The sequence below is a fragment of the Talpa occidentalis genome, unplaced genomic scaffold (genome assembly GCF_014898055.3).
Source record: "Talpa occidentalis isolate TD23 unplaced genomic scaffold, MPIMG_talOcc4v2.1 talOcc4.2, whole genome shotgun sequence".
In the NCBI taxonomy this organism is placed as follows: Eukaryota; Metazoa; Chordata; class Mammalia; order Eulipotyphla; family Talpidae; genus Talpa; species Talpa occidentalis.
In genome coordinates this window covers 2822471-2835552 of record NW_023602073.1, presented here as the reverse complement: position 1 = coordinate 2835552, position 13082 = coordinate 2822471, and the positions used below count along the sequence as shown (strand labels likewise).

At 51.9% G+C, this 13082-nt stretch overlaps 2 protein-coding genes across 12 annotated transcripts in view; one reads left to right on the top strand and one right to left on the bottom strand.

The window, feature by feature from the left end:
- LOC119251621 (zinc finger protein 420-like) overlaps positions 1 to 12945 on the bottom strand; it is a 365165-nt gene extending 352220 nt beyond the window's left edge. For all 8 annotated transcript variants that reach the window (XR_008552963.1, XR_008552964.1, XM_054698283.1 and 5 more), the window contains exon 1: positions 12874 to 12945. Coding sequence is in view for 6 of the 8 variants with exons in the window: in XM_054698283.1 (XP_054554258.1) it covers positions 12874 to 12945 (72 nt within the window). In the remaining 2 variants the exon portion in view is untranslated. The remainder of the gene's footprint in view (positions 1 to 12873) is intronic.
- LOC119253347 (zinc finger protein 420-like) overlaps positions 1 to 13082 on the top strand; it is a 316892-nt gene that overhangs the window by 225715 nt on the left and 78095 nt on the right. The window lies entirely within an intron of this gene.

Here is a 13082-nt window from a genome sequence, read left to right as displayed (position 1 = left end):
GCCCCGACCTTCCCTGGCTGCTGTCCCCGCAGAGCCTGCCCTGCCCCAAGGGCGGCGCCCCCTGTGTTGGGAGGACCTGCCTGGAGTCTGCTCCTCTCCCTGGAGCAGAGATGTGTGCAGGGACGGGACACCTGACGCCCCCACTATTCAAAATGCCTTCCCGGTTCGTGCGCATCACAGGGCTGGGTGGAGGCTCCTCTGCACTTACCCGGCAATTTCTCTCCCACAAAGTTTTCCTCTAATGCCACAAAGAGCAGCACGTGGAGCCCCTGCACATCTTCTGGCCAAGACAGAGAGAAGCTGTTTAAACAACGAGGGGAAGGATGGACATTTTCCCAGGTAACAGAAGTCACCGAACAGATCTGAAGACCCGCTGCTCCTCCCCACTGAACGAAGGTTCCCCGGAGGCCTGGCTGCTGCCTGCGCGGTGGGTGAACTGCAGCGCGCCCTGGGCACCGGGCGGGTGGGGCTCAAAGGGCAGACTGAACTTTCAGGGCGCCCCGTCCTGCCCCCAGGGCTCTGATGGAAACTGTTTTTGGGCCACAGATCTTGGAAACAGCGAGAAGGATGGGACCAAGGCCAAAGTCGGAAAATGTCTTTCAAAATTTTTTTATAGGGCCTCCCTGGTGGCGCAGGCGGTTGAGGGCCGCACCGTGAAGCAATCCGCAGCCGCTGCAGCACGGGTTCAATCCCTGCTGGTCAGGGAGCAACCCACACGGAGAGGCAGCCCTCTCCTGTCTCCCCGCTGCTCCCCTCAGCAGCATATGTCAGTCTGCTCTTCTGTTCCCCACTCTCCGGTGGATCCTCTCACCCCCTGCATCTCTGGCCTGTATCCCAGCTCTTGTATGCATAAATAAATTAATATTAAAAAAAGTCATTTTATGGCGCCTCCCTGGTGGGGCAAGGGGTTGGGACGCAGGCCATGGGGCTGTCCTCGGCCACTGCAGCGCAGGTTGGATCCCTGGCCAGGGAGATACCCAGGTGTACAGCAGACCTCTCCTGCCTCCCCGCTGCTCCCCTCAGCAGTATATTTCGTCAGTCTGCCTGTTCTGCTCCCCGCTGCCTCCAGTGTATCCTCTCACCCTCCCACGCATCTGGCCTGTACCCCGGTTCTTATATTACAATAAATTTTTTAATAAATAAATGAATAAATAAATAAATAAATAAAAAGGACTTCGGTCCTCACTCTAACTTGACTTCAAAGCTCACCCAACTTTCCTGAGAGTCTGACGAGCCTCCCAGTGATCAGGTGCACAACACTGTCCCTAACTAAACTAAGAAACCAGTAGTTTTCACTGGCCTTGGGACTCTGCACACACAGCAAGCCAACGCTCCTGCTGAGTCCCTGGCTTTGTGCCTTACTCCAGCATTTCAGGGCTCCCCGGGTGGGTGTTGCCCTAAATAGGGACACAGGGGATTTAGAACAGCTCCTCTGCGAGGAACAAATATCCCACCAACATTCTTTTCAGTCTAAGGGCACTCGAAAAATGGGCTGCGTCCCTGGTGCAATGTGCTCTCATGTCCCAACCCCAACACTTGCTATTCTACTACTGCTCAGCTTGTGACTAAGCCTACACTCAGCAGCTGGCCCCAATGACTTTGCTCCAGGGCAGGGAGGGGGCAGCCCAGACCTGCAACCCTGCCTGCTCTAAACAGGTTCTGCCATCCTGCTTCCTTCCTTCTCAGTCTCCTCTGCAGCTTCTCCTCTCCCTGCTCAGGTCCACCCTCCCTTGGGTGGGGCAGGAAACCTGGAACCTCCCCTTTCCTGGGGACCCCCTGTTACAACTTCACCTGTGACCGAGGGCCCTTAGCCGCTGCTGTATTTCTCATTCTCCTCTTCAAATCTTAACATACACAATCTCCTACTCAAATTTGTTTCTTCTAACCGAGGGGGAGAGCCTCAAGGTTAAACTCCTCCTCCCAACAAACAGCTCACCCCTCCAAGGGGAACAGCCTGTCCAGATGCCCCCCCTCACCTCCTTCCAGAACCACCAACAGGCAGCTCAGGGACGAGTGTCAGGGAGACCCTCTCCCAGGCCCTTGGAGGCAGGGCCAGCTCTACATGCCACTCCAGCAGGGAGCAGCTCTGGAAAATGGACCTCCTCCCTGCAACTCCCCAAAAGATTTTGGGCTGGATATGGTGGGGCGGGGGGGGGGAGAGAATGATGGAGGACAAGAATGGAAACACTGGAAAGGACATGCCCCAAGGCCAAAACCTGACTCACACTAGGAGGTGGGGGTTGAGGACATGCACAGGACACTTAACCAGCTGTGCAGGTCAGACCCTCAGGCGCCAGCGCCTTGTCAGGAGGCAGGAAGGGAGCAGGGTCCCTGCTCTTGGGAGTGGGGCACAGGCCTGAGGGGAAGGATGTGGAGACGGGCCCACCCCGGAATCTCTGGTCCCTTTCTAGCGCTGCCTGTTGCCCAACATCCGCAGCAAGCAGCCGCTCCCGGAGGAGCGCGCCTCCCAAGGAGAAAGGGGCTGTGGCAGGGCAGGCTCCGCACAGGCCCGGGGCAGCCATCCCCCTGCCGGCCCGGGACCACGCAGGAGCCTCTTCTCACCAGCTCTCACCTCTGCGGGGCCGCAGTCTCCTGGCGGGTGGCCGGTACCTGCCAGGACGTCTCCAGGGACCTCCCTCAACGGAGGCCGCTCTCCTCAAGGCCGCCACCTGCACCCGCGCAGGCCTCGCTCAGCAAACCTGCCCCTTCCCTTCCCCTGAGAAACCTGCCCTGTAAACACAACTAATGTCTCCGTCTCATTGGGAAGTGACCTGGGGAACTCCCAGGGGCTGCTGAAACAGGATCTGGGGAAACATTTCCCAGAGTGAACCCCAGTACCTTGCACTCCAAAAACCCCATCACCCCCACCTGATTCCCCGAGACCCACAGGAAAAACCCCCAATTCTGGAACTACACTAGGGAAGATCTCTGGCGCCACCTAGTGCCCAGAACAAAATCACCACCTTCCTGATGGTGGGAAGCCAGGGATCCCAAAACCACCCTCAGATGCTGAGAGGGGCTGGGCCGCGCCTACGGGGTAAGAAGGGAAACCAGGCGTGGAAGTGCCCTAGCAGCAGGCACTGCACAGGGTGACAGCAAGCGTTTTAGACCTGACAGCCTGGAACTGAGACCTAGACCGCAGCATTCAGAGCGGGATCCACACAGCTGTGGGCACAGCGCTGGGTGAACGAGCTAAAGACACAGCACCGGCTTGAATGACAGCCCCTGTGTTGAGGTGCCCCCCCCCCTTTTCTAAGAGAACCACTGGGGAAAAGCACAGATCAGCAAGTGCAGGTCTCTGGCGCCACAGAGGAGCTGATTCCCTGCTTAACTGAGTAAACCCAGAGGGCGGGAACCGCCAGGGGCAGAGCCCAGCGACATCAGGGCCTGGTGGCATTTTGGCTTGCGGTTCTGGATTCGGTCCGGTGAACAGATGTCAGCAGGTTGACTCTGTGCTGAGGACTCTCCAGGCCAACTCTATGGACCTTCAGCATCCGTGGACTTCTGCTATCTGCTGGGGATGTGGGGGTGTCATTCCTGAATCCAAATCCCCCAAATGCCAAGTGATGACGATAAAGTTTCCGGGGGCTGAAAAGTCATACATGGATTTTCCACCACCGGAGATCAGCACCCCAACCCCCTGATGCTTAAGGGTCAGTCAACTGTACAAGCAAAACCAATCATGACAGCAGAAAATACATGTGGTTCTGCTGGCAGGACAATCACAGACACTGCTACTACAACGGTAATGTGATGCCACCGTTAAATAAAAAGCTAAATTTCAGTTAGAATTAGGGAAAATCAAGATGCATTTTACCTCTTCCTGATTCCATACTCCTGTCTGATGGAAGGATAAAGGGCAGAGTTCAGTGAACAGGGAGTGTTCAAGGTGGGGAATCTGAGCAGACTGGGAAGGGTGAGACCAAGCCATAGAATAAAGCGGGCTGCCTTCACTTCCTCATGCAAAGTGGAGGATACCAAGGTACAGAAATGTCTGGAAAAACAGGTCCGGAGGGCCATGTCCAAGGCCTCAGTTCCAATGAACGAAAGCAAGAAGTCATTGTGAAGAGGTGGGGGACACACTTGGAGGTCACAGGCCAGCTGGTGAGAAAGAAGACCCAGGAGAGGTCTGAGGACAGAGCAGGGAGGCTCAGGACAACTGAGACCAAAGAGTGACACAGCTGAGGCAGGTCTACTCTTGCTGGGCTCTTCCCAGGGATGTTCTTCATAAATGCTCCGGTGCAGTGGCACACGATGAAATGTTACTCAGGGATCAAAAAAGACAAACTCTCGCCATCTGCAGTAACAAGGATGGAGCTGGAAGGGTACACTAGCCCAAGGAGTCAGAAGGAAGAAGATAAATACCGGATGGTCTCACTGATATGTGGAATGGAGAGAAAGCAAAAAAAAAAAATCAAGAACAAGACAAAACTAGCGAACTGACCACAGAGCTGAGGTGCACAGCAAAGGAAGGAGAGTGAGGGGGGCGAGACAGGAGAGGAAAACACAGTGATGGTTCACGGGTGATGTGGCGGTGGGAGAGCTATGGGGACTACTGAAAGAAAAAAGAAATGCTTTGGTGCCCAGTGAGGCCTGGAGGCAGGGCATCTGAGAGCTGAGAGGAGACAAGAGGCTGCCCACACAGAAGAGCCTTCATGACTGATGCCTGAGGGGAAAGTGTGTGCAGGGGCCTGGGTTAGGGGACTGACAGAAAGGGTGACCTGACAGGCGACGAATACTTGAAGACCACAGGTTTGGGAAAATCACAACTGGAAAGCACCATAAAGGGAGGATGTGATCCCAGGTCCACCCGGGGCGTGTGGCACTCCATGTATGGTTGGTGTTAAAATTCTCCTAGCAAACGCCAACAGCTTGATAGCTTTGATGAGCTCTAGAAGGGAATCAGCCAGACTTTTGAAAGTTCCCGGAAGAATTCCTCCCTCATTCCTTCTCATGTGCCATCCCCCTCATACAAGTTGTTCTCAGAACTCAGATAAAGGCCTGTCATCCAGAGAGGAACCATATTCCAGACATCTCATGTAATGCTTACTTATCGCCAGAACCTTCCATGTCTTAGATGTGCCTTTCATCTGTCTCCCCCTGATCCATTTACCCTTGGCATGGACTCCAGGTCAGCTCCTTCCCTCTAGCGCCCATGCTGCCTCCCATCACCTCCAGCGATCCTCTTTTCTCATCCCTTCCCTGCCACTTGCTTCTTCTCTAATGCATGTAGTTCTAGCACTTCAGAGCCAGACTGATTCCCAGCTGGTCTTCCCAGATACTCTTTGGCGCCTGAGGAAACCTAAATGTCAAGTCCAGATTCCTTACCCCAGCACACTGAAGAATGACCGACTTCTCCAGGCTCCCCTGTGAACTCCTATATTCCAGGTGAGCAGCCTCAGAAGACCTAAAAAGACTGGGTCACAGGTCTTGTTCCCACCAATAATCTCATTAGCTACTGTTTCTGCTGGTCCTTGATGATGGGGTCCCGAGTGATTCACCAGGCACAAGGCAGTCTCAGACAGCCCTTGTCTGATTTCCACCCCTCAGTGTGCTCTGAAAGGATATTAGAACTTGGAGGAATTCAAGACTGAGGACAGCTAAGCACCTGCAGGCTTTGTGGACATAGTCCCTATCAGCTGCTGTTACTAAGGACCCCTTGGCGTTCTTGAAAATTGTCCAGTATGTCCTTCTTCCAAAGCATTGATGGCCAGTGTGCACAGGTCAGAGACAATGGGACTGACATACATAGATGTGCTAGAACATAATTCTGGAGTTGAACCCAATTAAATTTGAGCACAAATATTGATGAAGAAATGAATTAATCTGTAATTGCTTAAGAAGCGCTTCTAACATTTTTTAGTGTTTCATTTTACTCATGGCTGAAGCGAGAGTTTGGTTGGATCAAAAGAAGAAAGAACTTGAGTAAAATGAGGAGAGAAATGTGTTTCCAGAATTAGGACAGCATTCAGAGGAAGTCCAAACACCCACTTCCATATGGTGATCTCATTTTGCAGTCTTGGTGGGCCACATCCCTGCTGCAGAATCAGTCACAGGTCAAGTCACCTCACAGGAATTCACCCAGCAGATGTAGACTCAGAGATCGTTCAAGAGGAAGCCTGAACATGAATGAACATGACAAAGGACTCTGAATGTTGTACATCAACGTTTTTGCAGAATGTACAAGTTTTGTTTACATGTGTCGTACCCCATCCATCTGGTTGTGAGTTAGCTCAAATTCTTTGTCATCTGTTGTCTAGAATTCTTGGACAGTCTTCTGGCAGGGGCCCTGGAGCTGACAAATGTAGAGCCGGCCCAGATATATCTAGGCAGAGGGATCTTTTCTGCTTAGGTGAGATTAAGGTAAACATGGGTTAATAGTGTGGAAGCCTACTACTTGGAATAAGGTGAAGTTATTTTTTCTATATATCTACACAAAATTCGACATACTTCGTATATGTGTATACATGTGTAATTCATTCTTATGACAATTTCTGCAGTCATTTCATTTATCATATTGAACCACCCAGACTTGTCACAACAGGTGCTAAAAAGGCATAGGAGAAAAGCAGCAAGAAGTAAAACTGGAAATTGGTTGTGTGTGTCTCTGTGTGCAGCAGGAGAGGGAGGGGGATACATGGGCATGGCAGGACACAGACTTCTCTTTGACCAGGAAACAAAAACCTGAATGACTTGTAGTATAATGCATGCGTTCTTATTAAGCAAGTGCCCCCAGACTATGGAAGCAACACTGATCTAGCAGGAGAAAATATAATCCCTGGTCTACAAAACAAGAAATGGGCCTAATATGAGAGAAACTAACATCACAAAGAAATTCCAGATTTAGGAAGGAACTACTAGTTCCCGCATTGGAACTAAAACTTAGGATAGTGGAGTCATCCATCAAGGGCTGCCTTCCAGGCCACCCCGATGGAAAAATTTCATCATCACATTTTACATTTGAGCAGCAGGTACTTTGAGACTTTGAGCCTTGACTAAGTGCTCTCCCTTCCTCACTGTTCAGAACTGCTCTTAGGTGTACTACCGGATTATAAGATGTGAGAATGTTATGTGTGTGTTGTGATGTTCCCAGTGGCGGCAAGGATTTGTTGCAACTTGATTGTTTAAATGGGTGGGCGAAATGCTGAATGTATGAACATCAGACCAGCTCAGAAGGGCATGAATACAAAGATCACGGAGACCCCGCTACTCATGTCGTCTGACAAGAGTCGGGGCATGGGGCAGATTTCTGAAAAATCAGGAATCTCGTTAGCTGACTCCTGCCAGAGTCTCCTCATTTGTTTATGGCTAGTTTCTACCATTGCTAAAATAGGCATTTAAAAGTAAAACTGCAAATACTGGTCAATCACCGAATAACCAGTTTGATGACAAATGGCAGTGCGTGATATAAATATTACATTTCTTATAAAATTAGTAGTTCTCTGCCAAAGGCAGCAAGTCAACATTTGGCCTTACATGAACAAGTGAAAAAACTTCTGGGAACAAAAGGCTCTAAACATCCCTGGGCCAAGTCCTTTAGCATGGAGATGTGGCCATTTAAGGCAAGGGCTAACTGGAAGAAAGTCTTTTACTTGACAGTTAAAGATAACAGTTGAATGTCAGAGGTGAGCCAAGCTCCAGGTAGAAGGAAACTCTTGATAAGCCAGAAGCCACCATAGTCGACTCCTGCTAATTCATTCCTGTTTATTTAGGGCTAATTGGTATGGAAGCTGTCAGAGTACACATTCGAGAATAAATCCACAGCAGTTTTGTGACTGGCTGAGCTAGCTATAGCCATCTTTGGCCATGCCTCTGATAAAATGTTGGTAACTCATTCCAACTACAAACAACAATCAGCAATCTTAAAGAGAAAGGAATTTTCCCCTAATTATTAAAGTTAGACAGAAACTAGGACCAATGGAGCACTAACGTATATCCAAGCCCACTCGCAGTGAGTTTTGTGTTAAAAAGTCAGCTATCTGGGGCTTTATTCCTCCCATTTCTTCATCTACCTACTACACGCGTTGCAGTAGATAAAACTGGAATAAACTTACTAAAATATTTTTCATGCTTCTCTAAAAGTCAATTTTCTTTCTAAATACCCCAGCCTCAAATGAGAATTCTTGTTTGAGACATCGAGCTCAGAGGCCTCGCGGGTGAAAGCCCCCAAATACCATGGCTAGGTGGAGAAACCTAAAATGAAAATCTGAGGAATATCCCAACTTACATTATCAACAATTTAGAAAAATGAAACTCATAGAGTCACTGGTTTCCTTTCCTATTCAATCACAGCCCTGCAGGCCAGCTAGAAAAAAACTTGTTTCCACTCAGAAGCCAATTTAGGACAACCTGAATCAATACAGTCCCTGGCATGGCCTCTGCTCAAATTACTGGGAGACTTTCATTCTATCAGATGTGATTTTGAACTGATAGTTGCCAAAGGAACTAGCCAACGGGGAGCCGGGAGGGGAGCTGCCGGTCTTTCTGAACCCGCAGCCTGCCCTTCATTATGAACATGCAGCCTGATTTGGGGGCATCTCCTGGTGGCGTAGTGGTTGAGCGCTGGGCTGTGAAACTGCCCGCAGCCTCTGCAGTACCGGTTTGACCTCTGGCCAGCCGGCGAGGGTCTCATATGGCGTAAAGACCTCTCCTGCCACTTCCGCTGATCGCCTCAGCAGTGTATTTCATCAGTCTGCCTGTTCTGTTCCCGGCTCTGGTGGATCCTCTCATCCTCCCGAACATCTGGCCTGTATCCCGGTTCTTGTATAAATAAATAATCTTTGGGAAAAAAAATAAAGTGAAGATTTTCACACTGGAAGCCGCCTGATCCACTTTCTGTCAAAAAAAGTTTGAATTTACTTTACCAGAGAAGAAGCATGAGCACAGAGGGACTTTGCCTCCTGCCTTTCGTGACATAATCATGTAGAGGATTTATCTCCTCATTTTTTATTTATACATACAAGAACTGGGGTACAGGCCAGAGGTGTGGGGGGTGAGAGGATTCACCACAGAGAGTGGGGAACAGAACAAGAGGATCTACTGAAACACTGCTGAGGGGAGCAGTGGGTGAATGGAGGGGTCTGCCACGTCTTGTGAGTAGCTCCCTGGCTGGGTCCGAACTCGCACTGCAGAGGCTGTGGACAGCCTCACAGAGCAGAGTCTGACCTTTGCTCCCAAGGGAGGCCCTGGGGCCTCCTTCCTGAATATCCTCTCTGGAGGGCAGAGGCTGGGAGCCCGGGTTAGATCCTCATCACCGGCCCCCAGGGCATACAGTGGGGTGGGGAATCCTGCTCCCCTTCCTTCTAGGCAGCCATTCAGACCCGGGTAGGGGCGGGGTGCTCCCCTGCCAGTCAGACCCGGCAGGGAGGGAGGGGTCGATGGCCCTGGACTATGTCACCCCGCGGTCCCCAAACCCTGAGGCGAGTCCCTGAGATGAACACATGGGTGGGGATGACAGGTCCGTTGCATCCACCCCAGGTGCACCCACTTGGCACGACGTACCTGGAGACCCGACCACAAAGGCGGGACACGGAGGGTCACGCTCAGGAATGAGCCCCGACCCCCAGGGTCCTCCAGGCCCGGGAAGACAACAGCCAAGCCCCCCGGTTGCCACCTGCAGTGCCCCCGAAGGGCCCGCAAAGCCCTTCTCCGTGGGGAGCCACATGGGGGTGTTCCCAAGCCCCCACCCAGGACTCACCTGCTACTCTGGCGACCGTGAGGCTCCAGGCTCTAGGAGACTGGTCTCACAGAAACTGGGGTCCCAACAGCCCCGACTTCATTTCGGGACTTAGGTGGGGCACGCGGGCGCGGGCAGGAACACACAGGTGCGGCCGGCAGGTGCGCGGAGCCGACACACCTGGGCGAATCCCGAGGGGGCGCCCGTCAGGGAGTTCCACCGAAATGAGGAGATGGCCTGTGTCTGCTCCCAACACAGCCACGGACGTGACGGGAGCCATTCGAGGGGCGACAGGCGTCTGTCCCGAGCTGGGCACCTGCTCGGGATTCCTCAGCAGGGACCGCGGACGCGCCAGACCGGCCCTCCCGGGAGAGACAGGTGGGCCCACTGCGCCCGTCGGGCTGGGGCACTGTGCACCCGGCTCCCCACCCCAGCAACACCCCAAGCCCTACGCCACCCAGCATTCGCGGCATCCCCGCCTCTCGGCACCCGGCAGGGCGGCCTTTCTGCCCTGCGCTTACCGAGACCCCTGCTGGGCCCCGCATCCTCCTCAGCCAGCTCCACTGTCCACCTGCAGCTGCCCCAGCGCAGTCCAGGGACACGGTCCACTGTCCTCTGTCCAACCGTCCTCACGGTTGGCACTTACACATCGTCTCCAGCGATTTGTTGCTGCAAAACACGGCTGGTGAACACGTTTCCACGCGAAGAATTTCATCGGCATTGGAAAGCATCTCCTCAGGTCACTCCCCCCGAAAAAGAAAGCCCGCATCAAGCAGTCTGCATATTCTACATGCCCAGCTCTCTATAGGAGGATGGCACCATTTCATTCTTGTCGCAGGAAGGAGTGAGAGATGTATCTCACCGCACCGTGGCCAACATGTCCCTCCAGGTGTGCAGGGCGGGGAGCACCAGGCCAGTCAGGAGAGGTCGGCCGCGCCATGTCAGTCAGTGCCCGGCCGGCTGGGGATCCAACTTGTGCACGGTGGCTGCAGTAGTTGGAGAGCACTGTGTTTAACCCCTGGGCCACCAGGGAGGCGCCAGACCTTTAGTTTCAGGTCAGAAGTGTGACTCCTTCATTTCCCCCCACTTTTAATCAGGAAAGCTTTGGTTATTAGGGGTCTCTCTCTGCTCGGCATCACCACTTCCTCTACCACCACCTTCCACGCCGACCACTCACCCCCAAGGTATGAACTGACTCAAACATCACATTCAGGACACGGCCAGCAACAGCGGAAGGGATTATGTTCTGAACAAAGAGAGAAGGAAAAAGACCTGGATTACGTCGATAACCTTCAGGAGGAATACAGGGAAACAGAAGAAAGGGTCAGGGAAAAAAGACAAAACTAGCAGGCAGATGACAGAGCTGAGACACGAGCAGGGGATAGGGCAGAAGAGGGGCCAGGAGGGGAGGAGGAGCACCAGGGCCTGGGGTGACGGGTCACAGAGGCGGTGCGGACAGGACATTTGCAAAAATTATACAGAAGGGGAGCAATCCAATATTGCACAAAGATGAACAACAATGTAATAAAAAAAATTTAAAAAAGTTTTTAAAAGGCAAGAACCCTTTCCTTTATTTTTTTTAATAGAGGCATATCATTTATTTATTTGTTTGTTTGTTTTTTTGTTTCTTTTTTTTTTTTTTGTTATATACATGCACTGGGTACAGTGAGAGCGTGGGAGGGTTAGAGAATTCACCAGAGCCAGAGCGGGGAGCAGAGCAGGCAGACTGGCTTAGTACACTGCAGAGGGGAGCAGGGGGAGGCAGGAGAGGTCTGCGCGCATTGTGGGAACCTCCTCTAGTGCCCGGGGAGCAGCAGGGGATCGAACGGGCGCTGCAGAGGCCTCGGGCAGATTCGCAACCCAGCGCTCAACCACTGCGCCAAGGGGAGGCCCAGAATCCTTATTTAAAAAAAATTCTGGGTCCTCTGGTGGCTCAGGGGTGAAGACTCAACACTATGAAGCTGTTCTCAGTACTGCAGACACGAGTTCGATCCCTGGACAGGGAGGTGACCCACATGGCACAGTAGACCTGTTCTGTCTCCCCACTGGCCCCCTCAGCAGTGGATTTCAGTAGATCCAACTGTTGTGCTCCCCAATCTCGCTGTGGAGAATCCTCTCACCCCCTCATACCTCTGGGTTGCACCCCACTTCCTGCATGCAGAAATAATCTTCCAAAAAAATTCCCTAATTTTGTAGAACTGGGGTGTAGACCGGAGTTTCGGGGGTGAGAGGATTCACCAGATACTGAGTGTGGTGACAAACAGGCAGAACCACTGAAATACCTGGCTACCGGGAGCAGCGGGTGACACAGGAGAGGCCTGCTGCGGCCATATGTGGGGCAGCTCCCTAGCTGAGGCTGAAACCCCGGCCAGAGCGGGCAATAGCACTGAGACTTAACCCCGAGGCCACCAGGGAGGCCCTGAAAAACCTTCATCATGAATGATAGGTAAAGACACCTGCAGACTTCAACCTACAAACAATAGCACACAGTTGAACTTTTCCTTCTAGAGGACATTTTGGAGGTGAGCAATTCCAGCGTTAGGGGGGAACCACAGAAGCTTAGAGTACTGGACAGACCGTGATGACAAAGCTAGAAAACCCAGAGAGATCACTTACACACGCACATGAATGATATCGCCCAGAAACTGAAGAGGATACCAGAAGCAACAGCAACAGGAACAGCGACATCATCACTGCATGAACTTGGGAGAACAGAGTGAACCAGGAAACTCCATGCAATTAGGAGTGAAACTGTATGTCAGTTCCCATTGCTCTCAACTGAATGATGTGGTTGAGTTCCCAAGTTTGATTATTTTTAAAAGATTTTTATTTATTCAAGGATACAAGAACCGGGGTAAAAGCCAGACGTGTGGGAGGTGAGAGGATGCACCAGAGACAGACTGGAAACAAAACTGGCAAACTGACAGAAATACACGGCTGAAATACACGCAGTGGGCAAGACAGGAGAGGTCTGCCGCACCATGGAGTTGCTCCTGACCCGCCAGGGAATCAAACTCCCACCGCAAAGGCCACAGACAGCTTCACAGCGCTGCGCTCAACCACCTGCACCACCAGGGGAGGCCTGCCTGTCCACTCGACATTCATAGCATTTCCCTCCAGTGTGGAATCTGTCATGCCTAGTGGGGGCTGACTTCCTGAGAAGTTTTCCCACATTCTTAATAATCATAGGGACTTACTCCAGTGACTTCGCTGATGTCCAGTGAGAGCGTGCTTACTGGAAAAAGTTTTCCCACACTCTTGACACTCATAAGGCTTCTCTCCGGTGTGACTTCTCTGATGATTACTGAGGGATGATTTCTGCGGAATGTTTTCCCACACTCTTGACACTCATAGGATTTCTCTCCAGTATGAATTCTGATGTGTAATGAGGTGTGGTTTACTAGAA